Source organism: Geotrypetes seraphini, chromosome 2 (genome assembly GCF_902459505.1).
Source record: "Geotrypetes seraphini chromosome 2, aGeoSer1.1, whole genome shotgun sequence".
NCBI lineage: Eukaryota > Metazoa > Chordata > Amphibia > Gymnophiona > Dermophiidae > Geotrypetes > Geotrypetes seraphini.
In genome coordinates, this window is record NC_047085.1 from 71085219 (window position 1) to 71102025 (window position 16807).

At 43.6% G+C, this 16807-nt stretch overlaps 1 protein-coding gene across 3 annotated transcripts in view; it reads right to left on the bottom strand.

The window, feature by feature from the left end:
• MTDH (metadherin) overlaps nucleotides 1-13370 on the bottom strand; it is a 119595-nt gene extending 106225 nt beyond the window's left edge. For 2 of the 3 annotated variants that reach the window (XM_033933161.1, XM_033933159.1), the window contains exon 1: nucleotides 12703-13370. In XM_033933161.1, coding sequence (XP_033789052.1) covers nucleotides 12703-13050 — 348 coding nt within the window. In that variant the 5' untranslated portion in view covers nucleotides 13051-13370. The remainder of the gene's footprint in view (nucleotides 1-12702) is intronic. The other variant, XM_033933160.1, reaches the window with a different exon arrangement.
• Between the last annotated feature and the right edge of the window lie 3437 nt (nucleotides 13371-16807).

The window sequence follows — 16807 nt, forward strand, 5'->3', positions numbered from 1 at the left end:
TTTAGGATTGTTTCGCTTAATGTTTGCCATTGCGGAATGAATTCTTTGGGGTCTATGGGATCGATTGCGAGATCTGCTTTGTCCCAGAATGTGGTTGGTTTGATTTTTGGACGGGTTATGATGGGGGATTTGTGGGGTTTATGTTTATAGTTGCATTGTGCCCAGTTGATTATGAAGGTGTATTTATAATGATCTGACCAGAGGGAGGGGTTCCAGTATCCGTTTGAGATGTGGATTTCAGGTGTGTGAGGGTGTTGGGTCATGTATGCAGCAATGTCTAGTTGGTGGCCTTTTTCGTGTGTGGGTTGGGGGTTGAGTATTTGATAGGTTAGTGCTTTGAGGTAGGCGAGTATGCTTTCAACTTGATTGGAGGTATGGTCTTCAAGGTGGAGATTTATGTCTCCTAGTAGCAGGTTGTAAGTATCATGTCAAAGGGAAGAGTGTTGTATCTTGGCTATTCCCCAGTGGGAGGGTCTTTCAAATGAGTACATTTCTGAAACTCATGATCCCACTTGGCTCAGGTTCTTTCAGACTTTATCCTAGGAATATGCTGAGGCACAAAGGAGGACATGCAGAGCAGATTTAAGAGAATCCCAAAGGAGGATTTGGAGGTTAAGAATACTAGAGGTCAATATACAGCAAATAATGGCAGATAAAGACTGCATGGTCCATCCAATCTGCTCAACAAGACAGCCAGAGTTGTACCCAACCCTCTATGCCCTGTTTAAAATGTGATCTAAGTTTTGCTTTGATTTCATCCTCTTTATATAGCGATCCTCTGTTTATTCCACTTGTTTTTTAATTCTGTCATCATTTCTGTTCCCACCACCTCCACCGAGAGGCTATTCTTTACTTCCACTGTCCTCTCCATGAAAATGTATTTCCGAATGTTACTCCTAAGTTTACCATTCTGCCCCCTCAATTCATATTCTCTAGTTCTACCATTTCCTTGTGTCTGAAAGATATATATTTGTAAATAATCTTTCATATATTTAAATGTTTGCACCATATCTTTCCAATAGGGCATGCATATTCAGGTCCTCAAATCTTTCTCACACATCTTTTGGTGCAAATCCATTAGCATTTATCAGCTTTCTCTGAACCACTTCAAGTCCTAAGCCCTTAATGAAATATAGCCTCCAAACATGAACACAATACTCCAAATAGTGACTCACCAATGTAATGAACACAGAGAATCTCTAATTACAAAATTAATGGTATAAAACAGTGTCTCACAAATTTTTTTCAAGCCGTGGCACACTAAAGTCAGAGCTATTCGTGCAGAGCATTACCTATTGTGGAAAAATCACTCCCACCACAGTATTTTTTACCATGGCGTTGCAGCTCTGGGCATCAGGGCCTCAGTTGCCTTTTGTTTTTACATCATCTGGGAAGGTAACTGGATTGACTTTTAGACATTGGTGTAGAAAATAACCTAAATTGTGTAGTGGATGAATAGGAAAAAAAAGTGTCTATTAAATATTCCTTAATGGATGAATCTGTTGCAATAACAGTAAGATAACATTTGAGCAGCTGGACACATGATGAAAATAACGTTGCAGGTGGTAGGAATCGGATGAGCAGACAAGAAGACTCTTGTTTGCCACATCAAAGGCAGACAAGGCATAAATGATGTAATTTAACAGTAGTTCATTTTAATCCAAAAGCAGCTTCTGCAGTTTTAAAAGAATTCAGTTGTCAACTGTCTAAGATGTGTTAAGTTTTGATACTAGTTTCAAGTTTTTAGAGAATGACATAAGGACAAAGCTTGTCCCTGTCCCGTCCCTGCAGTCTATCTTGTCTCTGTGTCATTCTCTAGCATCTCTCTGCAGTCTAGCTGCCTTCTGGCTTTAGCCAGCATCTTGTCACATTGTTTCACTACCTTGTGACCCTTAAGACATCACACACACACAGCTTCCACCCCTGGAAGCTACTACTCCAAGGTCTGTCTACTGGTCTATGCATCATCAGCCTCTGGCTCCTTATCACATACAGAAGCTTTGAATTTCTATACCCGGGGAGTGTAGCACAGTGGTTAGAGCCACAGCCTCATCACCCTGAAGTTGTGGGTTCAAATCCCATGCTGCTCCTTGTGACCCTGGGCAAGGCACTTAATGCTCCATTGCCCCAGGTACATTAGATAGAGTGTGAGCCTACCAGGACAGATAGGGAAAAATGCCATAAATAAATAAATGTTATCACTACACTTTTTTAAATTTTAATTTGCCAAATATTGGACCATTCTTCTAATTTTTGCCGATTACTTCTCATATTGTCTACTCCCTCTGAGGTGTCTACTTTGTTACAAATCTTCATGTCATCTGCAAAAAGAAACCTTTTCTTCTAACCCTCTGGATATATGACATAGAATTAGCCCTAGTACCAACTCCTGAGGCATTCCACTATCTTGCCATGCTTTCCTCCGAGTGAATTCCATTTATGACCACCCTCATTAGTCAATCGGTTTCTAATACACTTCATCACTCTGGACCCTAACTTCAGCCCATTCAATTTATTTATGAGCAACTACTGTATATCAAAAGGTTTTACTGAAATCCATCTAGCTCATGTTATTAATCCAGTTCTCTTGTCGCTCTAATTGGCATGATTTTAATTTGGTCATATTGCCTTGAATTCTGCAACCTGTTGTATTCTAGAAGTTTGCTATTCTTTCTTTTAGCAACAACTCTTGCTACTTTTACGGTAAAATGAAGCTTACCGGCTTGCAGTTTTCCATATCTTCTATATCACTATATTATGAAGGGGAACATTATCCACTCTTCTCCAATACCATAGAATCTCTCCTATCTCCAAGGATTTATTAAATATATTTTTAATACCGTCTCATACATTCACATTTTCAACTACTGTAGGTCTAACCTTTCTAAACAGTTTATAGCCTGGTATGGTTGTATCTCACTCATGACCGTCACTGAACCATATCTCTCTGTAATAGCAACAATATCTAAGTCTACCTCTAACATCAGGGTTTAGATATCCTAGACTATGCTGCTCAGACTGAGCATTCGTGCTCACGCCTTCCCAGCTATATTTTATTGGCTCTCCCATCTTCTGAACAGCTTTTTGCCTAGTCTCCCCCTCTGTTTTGTTACTAAAATGATTTACTGTATTATTTTCCCTACTCCTGTTACACTTTTGCTAGGGGTAAAGGGTAGTGATTTCATGGAACAGCCTTCTGGTGCAGACTAAAAACGTTATCTGAATTCAAGAAAGCTTTTGGCAAGTGCACAGGCTCTCCAAGGGAGGAAGAGATAACAGATGGCATGGATAGGCAGACTAGATAATCCATATGGTCTTTATCTACCTTCATTTCCACTGTCTAAATCACCACTAAAGATCCCCTTTCTTGCTACAGAAAGAGGTAGCTCAAAATTACAGAATAGTTAATGCTTCTGATAATGGAGACCCCTAGAAAAACTTTACGTTTTGAGCTGCTTTATCAGTGCTTTAGGGGATATCTTTTGAATGGAGTTGCTTGTCTCTGGCTCCACCTTAGTTCTTATTTCTTGAGCATCACAAAGCTCTAATGAAGCAAACAAATTATGTATGGTCAACAATTGGGAGAGCCAATGCCTCTGAATTACAGGTCCACTGTAGCCATCTGTTTCTTGGGTTGTTTTATTCTCTGGGACAGTGGGGACAAATTGCCTGTATGCTCTGTAGTCCTTGATGCTGCTTTCATTGCAGCCAATTCTTGTTGGAGTTTGCAGCTCTGTTATGGAGGAGTTCAACAGATGGGGAAACTCTAAGCCAGGGGTGCCCACACTTTTTTGGCTTGCAAGCTACTTTTAAAATGACCAAGTCAAAATGATCTACCAACAAAAAATTTTTTTTAAAAACAAAGCACACTGTACGCAAGAGAAAATGTTAACTATCATTTATATTCGGAGGGGGGGGGGGGGGGTTCAAAGAGGTCAAGGCAGATGACTTTAAATATGCAATGTCACTTCAGTAACAACTATACAAAAACAGACAAATATACCCCCTCCCCTTTTACTAATCTGCAATAGTGGGTTTTAGCGAAGGGAGCTGCACTGAATGCCCCGCATTGCTCTCGATGCTCATAGGCTCCCTGCGCTAAAAACAGCTATCGCAGTTTAGTAAAAGGGGGCCAAAGTGCAAAATATAGACAGCAGATATAAATTCTCAAAACGGACACATTTTGATCACTAAATTGAAAATAAAATCATTTTTTCTACCTTTGCTGTCTGGTGATTTCATGAATCTCTAGCTGCACTTCCTTCTTCTGACTGTAAATCCAATATTTATTTCTCTCTTACCCCTGCATGCTTCCTCTCCTACAGACTTCCCCAACCAACATCTCTCCCCTTTCTTTCTCTCTCCCTGTCCCCCCTCAAGCCACCGCTGCCGATTTCTCCCTGCTTCCCCGACGCCAAGCCAGGTGCGTACAAGCGCCGGGTCTACAAGCCTCCCTCCCCCCCCCCAGGTGATTCTGAGTTTCCATTATTTCCTATGGGGAAATTCGCTTTGATATACGAGTGCTTTGGATTACAAACATGCTTCTGGAACTAATTATGCTCGTAACCCAAAGTTTTACTGTAGTTATGTTAGGTGCCCTCAACTCGTGCTCGAGTCCTGGCGACTTGATGAATTATAGATCTAAAAAGAGATCAGTTCTGTGCTAGTCAGACCCATGGTACATTGCCATTAATAAGGGAAAGGAATACTGGCCATTTTTACTCCTGTGGAAAAAAAATGGCCTTAGTGTATGAGAATGACCCACAGAAGGACACACTAAGGCCACTTTTTACTGCAGTTTGGTAAAAGGGCCCACACACACACAGGAATGGCGCCGGCTGCACATACTATAGCAGGACATGTTTATTCATTCTTACGTTAGCTGAGAATTTTCAAGCACCGTTATGACCTATCTATATGTGCCACCTTTGCTTACACCCTATGCTGTCTATTTTTACCATGCATTGTGTTGACGTTATAATGTAGCATATTATGCCATACTTTGATTGTAATTTTTTTTTTTTTACTGTTAACTGTCTATTGCTTATGTTAACTTATTCTTGCTGCGCACTGCCTTTAATGAATTCCTTCAAAAAGTTAGTAAATAAATCCTAACAAATTAAATAATATTTGAATTTCACAGCTAGAGAGTAGAATTAGAATTCTCTCTCTGAAATCACTGCAAATGAGCTCCTGCTAGATTCAATTTAGCAAGGAATTATAGAACCTCTGAAAGGCCTCTCCTGGTTCAAATATTAACTCAGACACTTAAAGGGAGTTAGCACCATAATTTTACTGATGTTCTCCTAGGTACTCGAGTTAATATTTAAACCAAGAGAAGACTGCTAGAAAGATGGAGATTCAACAATTCCTTCATGAAAGAAATCCAGCAGTTCATTTGAAGTGATTTCAAGAAAGGATTCCAGTTCTTCAATTGTAGTGTCCAGCAAGTTGTAGAAGTCCTAAAGGAGAAAACACAAGGTGAATCCCTCTCTGAAGGAAGCCTTTGCTAAGGAATAGTAATGAAGAAACCTCTAGTATATGATTTAATCCTGAACAACCCCATCTGGAGACCATGTGTTTATTGGGAGTCAAAAGCATATGTTCTAAAATCTATAGGCCTTAAAACAGTGTCTTGCAAACTTTTTGAAGCTGTGGCACACTAGCTTGGTGCCCCGGCTGGAGGGCCTCCAGACATGTGCGACTGTCGACATTGAGGACGTCACATGCATATTTGATGTCATTAGAACTTAACAGATGTAGCGGTATATAAGAAATAAATTACATTACATTACATCATGTCACATCCACGCATGCACAGAGGCCCTCCAGATGTGGCCCTGAGCTTGCTAACCCTGGGAGGAGAGATTCGGGGAGGAGGAGAGGTGCTGGCGGAAGCCGACTACCTACAGGACATGCCTCTCGTAGTGAGAGGCACGTCCTATAGGGCAGATGTTAGATGAGAGAGTGAGCGAGCAAAAGCAGGAGGGGATTTCATGCCTTATGATGGGGGAATTCTATTCAAAAATACTGTAAACAATGCAGACTTGTGCAATGTTATGCACAGAATTCCCCTAGGAGTAGTTAATGTTAAGCCCAGCATAACCATAAAACAAACATCACCCCTTAACAATTCAGGACAGGCTCTTACACATCAAATACAAAGATAGATCTGCCCATTATGCAACAGTTTAATGTGAACATCCAATTAAATTAGATTCGCTGTAACTCAGTGAATAAACTTCTTTTGAATGTACCACAATGCAATGCCCAGTGATCAATACACAGATAAAATCTGATGCCCACATTCTCATTGAGAAGAGTTTATTTTTATACCAAAGCGCTTTTTGTGGAATTTGGTTAAGCTCCTGCGACAGGATTTCCCCAGAAGCAAGAATCTTGTCACCAAAAAACAGGACTGTCAGGTTAGTGCCCCAAAGACAGATGAAGTGTGTGTGGTGGTAGGGGGGGTGAATGTAAAGATTTTTACATGAGCAGCCAGAAGAGATTTTTAGTTCAGAGGTAACTAGCAAAACATATGCTAACAAATAAAAGGAGCAATTTTTCCTGTTCAGCTTCTGCAGCTGGGGTATGTCTTTAACAGTTTGATCTCTTCTTAAAATCATTTACACCTCCTCTAGGTCAATATTTGGTCTTCATCACTGTTTTCTACTATCATTTACCTTTTAAAAGAGTTTGATAAGAAGTCAGCCAAGCTACTACTACTATTAATTATTTCTATAGCGCTACCAGACGCACACAGCGCTGCACAGAGTCACAGCAGGTCTGTTGATGGTACACAGCAACTAAAAACATGCAGGCACTGGTTCAGCTGGTTTCTGAAAAGATTTGGTTTGCTGGTTCCACCTGGGAAATCCCATGATCTGCAATATCAGTAAGCCTGATTTACCAAGCTTCTCCCTCTCTCCCTCCATGCACAGGCTATTCGATGTAATCTTGTTACAAGCCTGCCAAAACTGAAAATGAAGCCAAAACAAAAAGCAACTTAAATTGCCTGGTTTTGGCCAAAACTGAAACTTTAAGTTTGGTTGTGTGAATGTGAACCAATGAGGTCCTCTGGGAATTGTTAGAACCTGCAATCAGCAGCCCTCTGCTAAACCCACAAGGGATTACCCTCTAGTCCCAGGAATTACAAGAAGAGACTGATAACTGGGACAGCCATTTAACAAGGAATTCTCAACAAATTGGGCATGTCTAGGTTCCTAAAATCAATGCAGATGTATGCATCGTTAAATATCTTCCGAGAAGGAACATTATGAGAATGTGTAAAAAATAAGTCACAATTACCAGCTTTTTATGCTTACCCAAACTGTGCACAAGTAACAAGTAGAATTGAGATGTTTCCCACTTTTGGATTCAAAAGGACAAGCAGGATATAGATTCATACTATAATAGAATAAAGGAGCCTACACTGCAGACATTATACCAGCCTGATGCATAATCCAGAATAAAACAAGCACTTTGATATCACTGTATATGAGGACTATATGCTCTGAAAAATCATCAAGAGCAATACATTTCTCAAATTATTTTCTAAAATATAAATTTCAGCTCATTGTAATATTTCTCTACTAACACTATAAGCCTGACTAGTAGTACTTGTGCTTGAAAACAATCAAGGTTCCTTTCTAATAGAATCTAGCTTTTGAACACCACAAGTTTGATTAAAATACTGCATCTTCAATATACCTAACAGAGCCTAGAAATTCTTTAGAATCACCCAAATAGTAACCAAGTCAAATATAATAATGTAAATAAAAGACCATACTTCCAACCAAAATAGCCTCTGCACACATGGACCCCAGCTAATGAAAAACTAAAAAAATCAAGAGGCTAATTCCTAAACAGCTTATCATCCCAAATTTACAGACAAATAAATTCCTGCTGCACTTTTGTATCAAAAGCATTTATTTGGAGCACTCTGCTATATAAACTACTGTGCAAGATCACAACAACATTACTTGCAAATACATTACACACAAAATAAATAAGAATGCAAAGAGTAGCTTCCCCCTCCCCCAGGGGTCACTTATGATCTAATAGTGTAATCAGAACAGGAGTGATCCCAGTCACTCTTGCTTATATCAGCTTAACTTGCAAAATGGCTGTCGTGACCTCTTGCGGCAGTCTTAAGATATTGCCACTAAAGGTTATGGCAGACATTTTGAGAACAGAGGCAAAATGGGCACAAGCGACTAGGGATCATTCTTGCCCTGACTGCACCTATAATGACAGATATTATAAAATAGACCCCCATGGGGGTCCCTACAGGTGGGCAGAGGGAAGGCAACTCCTGTTCAAAGGGGGAGGGAGGGCGATAAACAGGACAAAGCACAAATTTGCAGCCAAAATCCAAAATGTAGCTGTAGCCTTAGAGCCAAAACCAGGCAGAAAAAAAATTTTGGCCAGTTTCTGCACTGTAACAAGCTGAAGCCAAAATTCAGTTTGCCTTTAAGTCTTGTCACTTAATTGTACCCCAAGAGGAACGGTGATATCACTGGTGTAATGACTCTTAATATATTATTTCTTCTTGAATGACTGAAGTGGGATAGCTGCAATACCATAATTCTCCAACCCTGTTCTTACTATTGTAAGACCTTTCCAAAGCAGAGCTGTTCAACATTGCTTCTCAAGGGCTGCAATTCAGTTGGGTTTTCAGGATTTTCTCAATTAATTTGCATGAGATCTATTTGCATGCACTATTTCCGTTGTATGCAAATAGATCTAATGTATATTAATTTTGGAAATCCTGAAAACCCAGCTTGGCGAGGGCCAAGGTTGGACACCCTGTTCCAGAGCATGCCTGAATTTACCACAGTAATTTCCATCTTCTCTACTGCCAGATTAGCATCAATTGCTCTCAGTAGAGAAGTATTTTCTAAGAGTCAGAGAAAAAAATATCTTTCTTCCTTCCAACTTCATACCAAAACATAAGAGTTGAAAAGATAACTCTTGTTCTCATCTGCTATTATTTATGTCATACTACACTGCTAATAAAAATGTAAGCTACACCAATCGAGAAAACTTGTTGAGAATACTCTAAACTTGAGTTATTAAATTTATTTTCTTTTAATACCGTATAAAAATTAGGAGCATCTTAAGCTAAAACCACACCCTGTGCTGCAGCCACCACAAGGGAGACAATGGACGAGGAACAATTTTTGTGCATGTCTCCCTTGTGCCCTGTGTGGTTAAACTTTTTGCAAAGCCCTCCATATAGTCCTGATGGGAGCACATTTTATTATCATGTGGCACCAAGAAACCACCATTGGGGAGGTCAACACCAAATACTGTACTGGGCCCTCACTATTTTATATATTTTACACTAATGTAGATACCTTGTAACTCCTCTCCTGAAAGAAGCTCATTGGCTACTTATCACACACTGTATCACCTATAAAACCTTAATGCTGGTTTTCAAAATCAAACTCTCACGTCTTCCATCTTTTCTCAACAAACTTATTATCCCTCTCTGTCCTTCTCGGACCCTAAGATCAGCAGATCAAAATTTACTGGCCGTTCCTTCCATCAAAGAATTCTACTACGCTAGGAAAATTAACTTCTCTGTAGTTGCTCCAACCTTATGGAATGCCATGCCACCTCAACTTCGTCATGAAAATCTTCTCGTTAAATTCAAGACCAAACTAAAAACATTTCTTTTTCAAGATGCATATCATAATCTCTAAATACTTCCTTTCCCAAAACCAATAAAATCATCTCAACCGCCTTTTATGAAGCAATCCTATCCCTGATGTCATATCCTCTCCCCCTCCTCCCTTTCTTTTAAATTTCATTTTAATAATGTATTTATTGACCCTTCCTTCCCCTTATTACCCTCAAATTCATGTAAGTCCTTGTTTATCATCTTTATAATGTTCATTCCTCCATATATATATATATATATATATATATATATATATACACACACACACACACACACACACACATATATACACACACTAGTCTTTAAGCCCGTTACATTAACGGGTGCTAGAATAGATGTGTCTGTCTGTCTTTCTTTCTTTCTCTCTCTCTCTCCTTGGCCACTGTCTGTGTCCTTCTGTCTCCCCCCCACCCCCTGAGCAAAGCTGTCTGCCCCCAGCACACCCCTCCCCCCAAAGCAGCCCCCTTTCCCTCTCCCTGTTTCTCCATGGCCCCTTCTATCTTCCCCCCAGAGCAAAGCTGTCTGTCCCCAGCACACTTCACCCCCAAAGCAGCCCCCTTTTCCCTCTCCCTGTCTCTCCATGGCCCCTTCTGTCTCCCCCACAAAGCAAAGCTGTCTGTCCCCAGCACACCTCTCCCCAAAGCAGCCCCCTTTCCCTCTCCCTAACTGTCTCTCCCTGGCCCCTTCTGTCTCCCCCCCAGAGCAAGCTGTCTGCCCCCAGCACACCTCTCTCCCCAAAGCAGCCCCCTTTCCCTCTCTATTGTGCCTGTTCTTACCCTCCTTCCATCCCAGCGTCTTCTGGTCTGCTCCTCTTCAAAGCAGCTTGCGATCGTGGTCGGCTTTAGCGAACCTCGCAGGCCACTCTCCAACTCGGTAGCGCATTCCCTCTGATGCGATCCTGTGTGTCAGAGGGAACATGCTACTGAGGTTGGAGAGCGGCCTGCGAGGTTTGCTAAAGCCGGCCACGATCGCAGGCTGCTTTGAAGAGGAGGATCAGCGGCGGCGGCAGCAGCAGTTGGTGAGTGAGGGCGGGAAGGGGGAAGCTCCAGTGTGCTCCCTGCCGAGGACGCGGGCAAGGAGAGAGCTTGCCAGGCTTCCTCCAGCGGTTGGTGAGTGAGGGTAGGAGGAGGGGAGTGGCCAGAAAGTTCCCTGCCACAGCATTCTAAAATAGAATTTGGCAAGGGAACATAAAACATGGCAGCAGGGAACACGAAATCCCTAAGTGCGCAGGCGCGCTTAGGGTTTTATTATATAGGATATATATATATACATACATATATACACACAGTGGTACCTTGGATTACGAGCATAATCCATTCCAGGAGCATGCTCGTAATCCAAAATGCTCGTTTATCAAAGCGAGTTTCCCCATAGGAAATAATGGAAACTCGCTTTGAGGCGTTTCCCCCCACCCCCGAGAACTGGCATTGCTCCCCTCGAAGGCCCCCCCTGCGATCCGGCACCACCCCCCCCTGACGCGATTGGGTATCCCCCCGCCACGATCCGGCACCCCCCCCGCCATGATCCGGCACCCCTCCGCCACCCCCCCCCCGACACGATCGGGCACCCCCCCTCCCTCGCCCCCCGCCGCTTCTTACCCTCATCTGGGCACCCCGAAGATCGGCCTCCTTGCCTGTAGGGCCTTGATCATGCGCAGATGACAATACAGAAACAATAATTACAGAATATGTATATAGATGGTATAAATAGGTAAGCTTAGGTATTGTAACACCTTTACTAAAGGTAACTAGGTCCTACATCATCAGTGAATCGCAAACTGTATGTAGTGGCAAGATTCCGGTAGTGCCATCAGGGATTGATGGACACATGATGCATACGAATGTCACTTCCAGCATCAGCACCTCTCCTCCTCCACGTGGCCCTTGTCTCATTAACCCTGAGCTTGGGGCAGTGTCTGGAGGGCCTCTGAGCATGCATGGACATCAACATGGTGTCATGTGCATGCATACGGCATCGTGTCGACATCCACGCATGCTTGGAGGCCATCCAGAAATGGCCCCCGAGCTCAGGGAAAATGAGACAATATTCATATGGGGCAAGTATGTGGATGTGCAATAGAAAAACATTTGCTCCGTTAGTGTGCCGGAGCAAAAAAAAAAAAAAAAAAAAGGTTTGCAGGACACTGTACACATAAAATGGGACCCATAGTAAAAATAAGGTGCACTAAGGGTAGGTATTAGCTTGTTCACATGAAAAGAAAAGCCAACTATGCTACTGATAATGTACAGCTAGCAAATACTACACACAACTTATTTTATCCTATTCTAGTTTCCAACACAGCAAGAATAAATTCATATAGTTAAAAATGGAAAGGGAGTTATTAACCATTAATGTACAGCGCTGCTTATGCCTTTCGGTGCTGAAAATTTATAAATAGTAGCAGTAGTTCTTGGAAACAAATGCTAAAGAGAAAAATAAGCTCAGATATAACAAGTGAAGAAACAAGTACAAAAGAAGATATTTCAACAGGCTACAAATCTGAAACTTAAGATTTGAAATAGATTTTGCTTAACAGCAGGTCACAAATATTTGGCATCTAAATTTATAGGCTAGGTCTTAATCATTTTTTTTACAGCTGATCCAAATCTGATAGCGTGGTGGACCGATAAAGCAGTACCCCGATTCCTAAGATATGATAAATCGATTAATCCTTTTATTTATCATCACAGTTGCTACTGCTAAAGTTGCAATTAACAACTCAATTCTCATCTCGATCCCGGAGCCAAAACGCACCACGGAGCCGTCGAGGACACGGCCGCTCCACTTTTCGGCCCTTATCAGTCCACAGCGAGTTATACCTAGAGACTCGGAGAGAGGAGTTACAGATGAAAAGTTACTTTGTAGTTGCTGCGAATGGCTAGTGACAGAGAGAAGCAGCGGACTGTCAGTGCAGGGAGGGGGATTCCCCGTCACCGCGGAGAGCCCCCCCTTGTGACAAGCTCGAGCAGCTGAAGGCAAGGGAAGCCCCGTTGGCCGAGAGCCCGCCTCTCACTCACTTTGATTTTCTCCGTTATTTTCTTCTTTGGTTTCTTCCTCAGCTCCTCAGCCTTTGGGCTCTTCAGGGCCTTGCCGGGGGTTACCGTTTCCTCCTCCTCTTCCTCACCGGGCGGAGCTCGGCTGCGCTTCCTGCCAGAGCAGGCCGCGGCCCAGAACACCGCCAGCCCTAGCAAGCACAAGACGGGCATCAGCAGCAGAAGCCAGGCCGGCAAGCGCTCCGGCTCCAGGCCCAGTTCCAGCCCCAGCTCATTCCGGAGTAGCCCCAGGCCGCCGGCCAGCCCCTCCCGCATCCGAGCGGCCACCGCCTCGGCCTGCACGGCCAGCTCATCCTGCCAGCCCGCTGCCATCGCGCAGCCCCCAGATACCGGCGGAGACGCGGGGCAGGCAAACGAGGGGAGCGATAGAGCAAGGGTCGGAGGGTAAATAGGGGTAACTGGAGCCTACAACATCTCCTCCTCTGCGCGGTCACTCACACTGGGGAAACAGACCGAGGCACCCGGGGATGCCGCCTCCCCAGGCCCGCCTCCGCGCGCACGCGCCGCCTTCCCTTCCCCAACCTCTCACACGCGCCCTTTCACGCGAACCGGCGACTCGAGCGGTAGGAACGTCGCCAGCGAACACAGCTTTCAGTCCGGAGCGCCGAGCACGGCTCGCGGGGTTACGTCACCGCGCCAGGCGGAGACGTATAAGAAAGCGGGGGCGGGGAAGAAGGTGAAGGGGGGGGGGGAGTGCCACGTGGGCGAGAAAGGCGACGTGGACGTTGAGAAGGTGCGCTGTACCAGCAGAGGGGTATGACAGCGGCTGTTCATTCATGAATAGCGCGGGTAGAGGAGAATTCTCCCATAAGAAGCCATAATACAGCTTTTTAAAGACAGAGAGAATGTTATAAGAGGGATCTTCGTCTCTTTTAAATGGTTTATTATATATATAGCTCAGCTCATAACTATTTAATCCCTTATAATGTGAATTACTTTTGGGCTGCATTTTATTGGCTCAACAAAAGGTTATCTATACATAAATTATCACGTTATTAACCATTCTTTTTCCTTTCTCCCACGTTCCATTTTGCTGATCCTGAACTAAGAAACTGCAACCTTCAACCTAAGAGATGCTGAAGGACTCTAGGAAATGAAGCTCAGTCACCATAACCCCCCTCCCCCCCCCCAAAAAAAAAAAAAAGAAGCAGGGAGTCCCCCTCTTCTTTTGAACTTCCTGAAATATGATGAAAACAGAGCAGTTGATCATGTTTCTGACTAAAATTTAAACTGTAGGGGCTTTTTTAAATAATAAGCAACTATCCAACCTTGTATTCTTGTTTTTGCAGTTCTTGTGTTAGTATTTTACAAGCATTCCTTAGCTGACTTGTGCTCGATCCAGCTAAGATGAAAACATTTTAAAAGTATAATTGCATTTTATTCTTTTTCTCATTTTTATATTTTGTATAAATTAGTTCTTGTAAAGCCCGAGTTTCACAATACTGTATTTTAGTTGCTAGATGCAGTTTTTTGGATAGTCATATGACTTGCCATACAGGGACAGATTGAAGGTCCATCAAACCCAGCATCCTGTTTCCAACAGTGGCCAACCAAGGGTCGAAGTACGTAGCTCGATCCCAAGTTGCAAAATGAATTTTATCCTGCTTATCCTAGGGATAAGCAGTGGGTTTCCCCAAGCAATCTCAATAATGGCCTATGAACTGACTTTAATATTTAAATTATTAGGATTTTAAAATGCTGTGTTCTCTGGACTTGAGCACAAACTTATTTAATTTTGAGATTTAAAAACTATTGACTGTGTTTCTCTAGACCTGAGCACAGACTTTTAGTATTTATTTAATTATTGGGCATTAGCTTTATTTATTTAAAAAAATTCTATACTGTTTATAACTAAACTGTTCTCAAAATTACATACATAATTTAAAAACAGAATCATTATGACATACAACTAATGCAAAACACTGCGGTCAGACTAATCTTCAGTCTAAAGAAGTTCGATCACGTGACACCATACTTCAAACAGCTACACTGGCTGCCGATGGAAGCTCGTGTAAAGTTTAAGTTCGCCTGCCTTTGTTTTAAAGTTTTCTACGGTCTAACCCCTAAATACATAAGAACATAACATAAGAACATAAGCAGTGCCTCCGCCGGGTCAGACCATAGGTCCATCCTGCCCGGCAGTCCGCTCCCGCGGCAGCCCAAACAGGTCACGACCTGTCTGCATCACCAGAAGGGGCTCCCTTGCCACCTTGGTTTCTCACTTAAGTCCTATCTTCCCATCGTAGTCCTAACCCTCCGGTCTTGCACATGTACGACCTGTTGGGTTTCTATACTTATTACCTGGTTAGCTTTCTATACCTGTGTTACATCCCAGCATCTCTCTCAGTATCCCACGATCCCTTTATCCCTCAGGAATCCGTCCAATCCCTGTTTAAATCCCTGTACCGTACTCTGCCTGATCACTTCCTCCGGTAGCGCATTCCATGTGTCCACGACCCTTTGGGTGAAAAAAAACTTCCTTGCATTTGTTTTGAACCTATCTCCCTTCAGTTTCTCCGAATGCCCCCTCGTACTTGTTGTCCCCTTCAGTCTGAAGAATCTGTCCCTATCCACCCTCTCTATGCCCCTCATGATCTTGAAGGTCTCTATCATATCTCCCCTGAGCCTCCTTTTTTCCAGAGAGAAGAGCCCCAGCCTATCTAATCTCTCGGCGTATGGGCAGTGTTCCAGCCCCTTTACCAGTTTCGTTGCTCTCCTTTGGACTCTCTCAAGTACCGCCATGTCCTTCTTGAGGTGCGGCGACCAGTACTGAACGCAGTATTCCAGATGTGGACGCACCATCGCTCGATACAATGGCATGATGACTTCCCGCGTCCTGGTTGTTATGCCCCTCTTTATGATGCCCAGCATCCTGTTGGCTTTTTTCGAGGCTGCTGCGCACTGTGCAGATGGCTTCAGTGATGCATCCACCAGTACACCCAAGTCTCTCTCAAGTCTGCTGTCTCCCAACAATGCCCCCCCCAATTTGTAGTTGAACAACGGGTTCTTTTTCCCTATATGCATGACCTTGCATTTTTCCACGTTAAAGCGCATTTGCCATTTGTTTGCCCAGTCTTCCAGCTTGTCCAGGTCCCTTTGCAGGTCCTCACACTCCTCCCTGGACCTAACTCTACCGCACAATTTGGTATCGTCTGCAAATTTTATAACTTCGCACTTTGCCTCCTTTTCCAGGTCATTGATAAATATGTTGAAGAGTAACGGCCCCAGCACCGATCCCTGTGGCACACCGCTCGTGACTCCCTGCCATTCAGAATATTGGCCCTTCACTCCGACCCTTTGCAGTCTACCCGACAACCAGTGCTTGATCCATCTGTGCACATCCCCTCCAACCCCGTGGTTCCACAGCTTCCTAAGCAGCCTTTCGTGTGGCACCTTGTCGAAAGCCTTTTGAAAATCGAGGTAAATGATGTCTATAGGTTCCCCATTGTCCACCCGACTGCTTATTCCCTCGAAGAAGTACAGAAGGTTCGTTAAGCATGACCTTCCCTTACAGAATCCATGCTGGCTTGTTCTCAGTAGGCCATTTCTCTCGATGTGCTCGCAAATACTGTCCTTGATCATAGCTTCCACCATCTTCCCTGTAATTGAAGTCAGGCTCACCGGCCTGTAGTTCCCGGGGTCACCCCTCGATCCCTTCTTGAAGATAGGTGTGACATTCGCCAATTTCCAGTCCTCTGGTACCTCTCCAGTTTTCAAGGATAGGTTGCAAACATGCTGGATTGTGCCCGCTATTTCTTGTCTTAGTTCCTTCAGAACCCTTGGGTGGATCCCGTCCGGGCCCGGCGATTTGCCGCATTTTAACCTGTCTATCTGTTTGAGGACATCCTCCTTACTTACCTCTATGTGTTCCAATTTTTCAGCCTGTTCCCCGCTCATGAGTTCCTCTGAGTCCGGTATATTAGATGTGTCTTCTCTCGTGAAAACCGACGAGAAGAACGTGTTCAACCTCTCAGCTACCTGTTTATCCTCCTTAATCACTCCCTTTCTATCCCCATCGTCCAACGGCCCCACCTCCTCTCTCGCTGGTCGCTTCCCCTTTACGTAACTG